The sequence below is a fragment of the Anoplophora glabripennis genome, unplaced genomic scaffold, assembly GCF_000390285.2.
Source record: "Anoplophora glabripennis isolate ALB-LARVAE unplaced genomic scaffold, Agla_2.0 scaffold3514, whole genome shotgun sequence".
NCBI lineage: Eukaryota > Metazoa > Arthropoda > Insecta > Coleoptera > Cerambycidae > Anoplophora > Anoplophora glabripennis.
Genome location: NW_019419588.1, coordinates 1 through 4,007, shown reverse-complemented (window position 1 = coordinate 4,007; position 4,007 = coordinate 1). Strand labels below are relative to the sequence as shown.

General features: G+C 37.3%; 1 protein-coding gene across 2 annotated transcripts in view; it reads left to right on the top strand.

Annotated features, from left to right (window-relative positions):
* LOC111692789 (sporozoite surface protein 2-like) overlaps positions 1-810 on the top strand; it is a 2,338-nt gene extending 1,528 nt beyond the window's left edge. For both annotated transcript variants that reach the window (XM_023456908.1, XM_023456907.1), the window contains exon 3: positions 1-810. In XM_023456908.1, coding sequence (XP_023312676.1) covers positions 1-690 — 690 coding nt within the window. In that variant the 3' untranslated portion in view covers positions 691-810.
* Positions 811-4,007: the final 3,197 nt, after the last annotated feature.

Below are 4,007 nucleotides of genomic sequence, written 5' to 3'. Positions count from 1 at the left end.
CCCAGAGCTCCCGAAGATCCAGAAGACCCCAGGGCCCCCGAAGATCCTGAAGATCCCAGGGCTCCAGAAGATCCTGAAGATCCCAGGGCTCCAGAAGATCCCGAAGATCCTAGAGCTCCTGAAGATCCTGAAGACCCCAGAGCACCCGAAGACCCAGAAGACCCAAGGGCTCCAGAAGATCCAGAAGACCCAAGAGCTCCAGAAGATCCAGAAGACCCAAGAGCACCTGAAGATCCAGAAGATCCCAGAGCTCCTGAAGACCCAGAAGACCCAAGGGCTCCTGAAGATCCCGAAGACCCCAGGGCTCCAGAAAATCATATTCTAGAAATTGACATTCAAATTAAATCGGAAGTATTAGAGGAACCAGAGCAACCAGAAGATCCCAGAGCTCCTGAAGATCCAGAAGACCCCAGAGCTCCAGAAGATCCAGAAGACCCCAGAGCTCCTGAAGATCCTGAAGACCCCAGGGCTCCTGAAGACCCCGAAGATCCCAGAGCTCCTGAAGATCCCGAAGACCCCAGGGCTCCAGAAGATCCTGAAGACCCAAGAGCTCCTGAAGATCCCGAAGACCCCAGAGCTCCTGAAGATCCCGAAGACCCCAGGGCTCCAGAAGATCCCGAAGACCCCAGGGCTCCAGAAGATCCTGAAGACCCAAGAGCTCCAGAGGATCCAGAACGACACAGATATTAATTAAATCAATTTCTACTAAAAGCTGTTTCTCAGATACATATAGAGATTCATGTAGATACAACAAGTTCTAATAACATGTAACATCCATTAATGTTGTAAAAATAAAAGCTTAAATGGATATCAAATATTTCCTTTACTTACATAAAGTAATTTCAATATTTACAGAAATAATTGAAAACGGCATTTACTTCTTACTATTAATGACAAAACAGTAAAAGAGAATGAAATTTTCATAGGACCTAACAACATTTTTTTATACTTGTGCTATTTAGAGATGGAGTTTTTATGAAGGAAAATGTTAATTACGTTTTTCAGAGTAGAGCTAAAATTTACTGTAATAATTAATAATGGTACATATAAAAAAAGACTGAAGTACATATAACTTGTTCTCAATTGACAACAAATGTACTTACATAGGAAGTACTTCCGAAACACTTCAGATTGACTTTGTAGGTTCCAAAAAGCCAGACCTCCGAAAGAGTTCTTGTTTGTTTTCCCCAGACACCTCTCGCATTACCATTTACCAAAGAGAAAGAGTCTTATTCTCTCAAACTGTTCTGGCTCACAATGATAAATACAAATACTTGAAAAATATTTATATATGCTTGTGTGTTTCTCTCGGGGATGTCTAAAATTGAAATATTTAAATAGCAGAATTGTAGAGGAACACTTCAGGAGCAGTTCACCGATAAATGGAAAGCAGCTATTAAGTCAAGGTCAAAAGCCATGGTCAGAAGCAACAAAACTATATTTATATGAGATGTTTGGATTGCAAGAACATAGAAGAATATACAGGGTGAATCGGGATAATCGCATCAAACTGAAGAAATGGATTATAAGTCAAAATAATAAAAAAAACTCAAATGTTGTTATGCGATTTTCACTTATTTACTATGACGTACATTTCAACAAAAACACTTATTTGTTGATATTCTATTAATCCTAGCGTTCTTTGATTAAATGCTCAAAAACACCATTGACCTCTAAACACTTTCTCCTGATTGCTGCATGTCTTTTTTAATAAGTGCTGCAGTACGTCGAATTAGTGCATCCCGAGTGTTCACTCTAACTTTGTACACTTCATTTTTGAACCAGCCCAGTCCCATACACAGTAATCTAGTGCTGTGAGGTCTGGAGATCTTGGAGGCCAACTAATAGGATCACCGCGGTCAATCCAATGCCCTGGAAACCTCTCATTCAAATGTAGCTTGACTGGATCAGCGAAATGTGCAGGAGTTCCATCGTGCTGGTAGTACATTCCATTCTCATGTTTATAGGAACATCCTCTATAATAGGTAGTATTTGTAATTCATTTTGTAAAACGATTAAGTTAGTGGTTTTTTGTGAATCGATTCTCCAAAATGAAAGGACCAATCATATCCAGAATCCATTCCTGGAGTTTGGTACGATCCTCCCGACTCATCCTGTATATTTCGATCATCCACATTTTTGACCTGGCATTATTTTATATACAATCTTCACCTGACTTCTTTGTAGGCTGCGTTTTGCCGTTTAACCCATTAACGGCCAAACCCTTTTATTTTAATTTTGTTTGAGATCATCCGTAAAATTCTATGCTTTCCTACCTACAGAATCTTATGTCAACAGTCCAGAGAGTGTACTAGTATTTTTATTTAATTAAAAGTAATATTGTTTTAATATTATTTTTTTAAAGAAAATACGATATTTAAAACTTTAGAACACATTTTCAAACAAATATTGTTCTAAGTTAGTAAAAATGAGCAGACTATTTTTTTTTGAGCCAGGCGTAAATAAAAGATCTATTTTGATACTCATGTAGTTTTTTTTACATATGTTTTCAAAACGATGCGTATGCGCACCTTTGGCCAATAACGATTGACATATTTATTCACTCCTATGCAAGTCTGGACAAATCTAGGCATTAAAATACAGGACTTGTCAGAACATATATCAATTCATTATTAGCAGAGTGTACTTCTCAGTTTTCCCTTCTGTAAAAAAGTGTAGTTTTGTATAAAATATTGTTTGAACTAAAGTTTTTTGTAATGCATAATAGTTATTTTTTTACATACATCTAGTGCCAATATGAGGTAAGAGATTTAAGAGATATGAGTTGTATAGAAGCTATAGAGGTATAATTTTGTTTATATTATTGCAGTCATTTGTCAAAATAGAAAATGAAAAGGGCACTAACCACTAAAGAGTTACTTGCTTTGTTAGAAGAGGATTCAGATTGTGAAAATGCTGAATTGGTTGATGTTTTTTTGTGCCGCCAGAAACACATGAAATTAAAGATGAGGAAAACTTTGATGAAAATATTATTGGAGAAGAGGGAGTGCAGACGTATAATGCAGGAACGTATGAAATACATCCAAGTATAGATAGTGATGATGATTTGGAAGATGACGTTTTTAGTTTTTTATGTGAAAATGTTCAAAGTAAGCTGGATGCAAATGCACTTTACACTGTGCACACAACGAAATCTCAGCTAAAATTTATTTCGGATTTAGCACTCTCTTTAGATACAGAAAACAGCGATGTTGCTTCAAATACCGCAGTATTCAACTGAACCCATGGAAGACTCTCTCAATCCAGGTGAAGTCAAATTTGACAATATCGGGCATATTATAGAAAGGTTAATAGTGCAAGAAAAAAGTGTCGATTTCGCAAAAATAATATTATTTATTTGTGCGCATTTGCATCCAGCTTACTTTGAAAATTTTCACATAAAAAAACTAATTTAGTTTTATTAATTTGTTTACTGTTTTTTTTTTCAAAATACTGTTTATGATTTTTTTCAATAGTAAATTAGTCTTAATTTTGTGATTTTGTCTTTCAAATGATTAATATCTCGCGGTGTTTTTTAAAACCCCCATAAAAAAATCGAGGGTTGTTAGATCTGGTGAGTTTCGGGCCACTGAATAGGTTCATTAAGCCATGCATTTTTCTGGGAAAGTATTATCTAAATATTGCTACTCAATCCTGGACTGGTGGGGTGGAGCCCCGTCGTGCTGAAATCATAGGTTTCTCCTTAGCTGCAGAGGCACATTCTCCAGAAGCGCAGAAAGTTCTTCTTGTAGGAAAATTAGGTAACTCACGCTGTTCAATGTAGGTTCAGAAAAATAAAGGCCGATTCTCATTTGCGTGTAAGGCTCGGCACAGGCAAGGCACCAGCTCGGCAAAATATCTTAACCATTGTATCTTATGGGTTTAGAGGGGTGTAATTCACACTATACGTGTAGCGTCTCGGCAAGCAACAGACTTTGCACGCGACGTTCTTCCGAAAGAATATTTGCAGGGCATGTGCCGTGCATGTTCCGGCAAGTGTGAATACT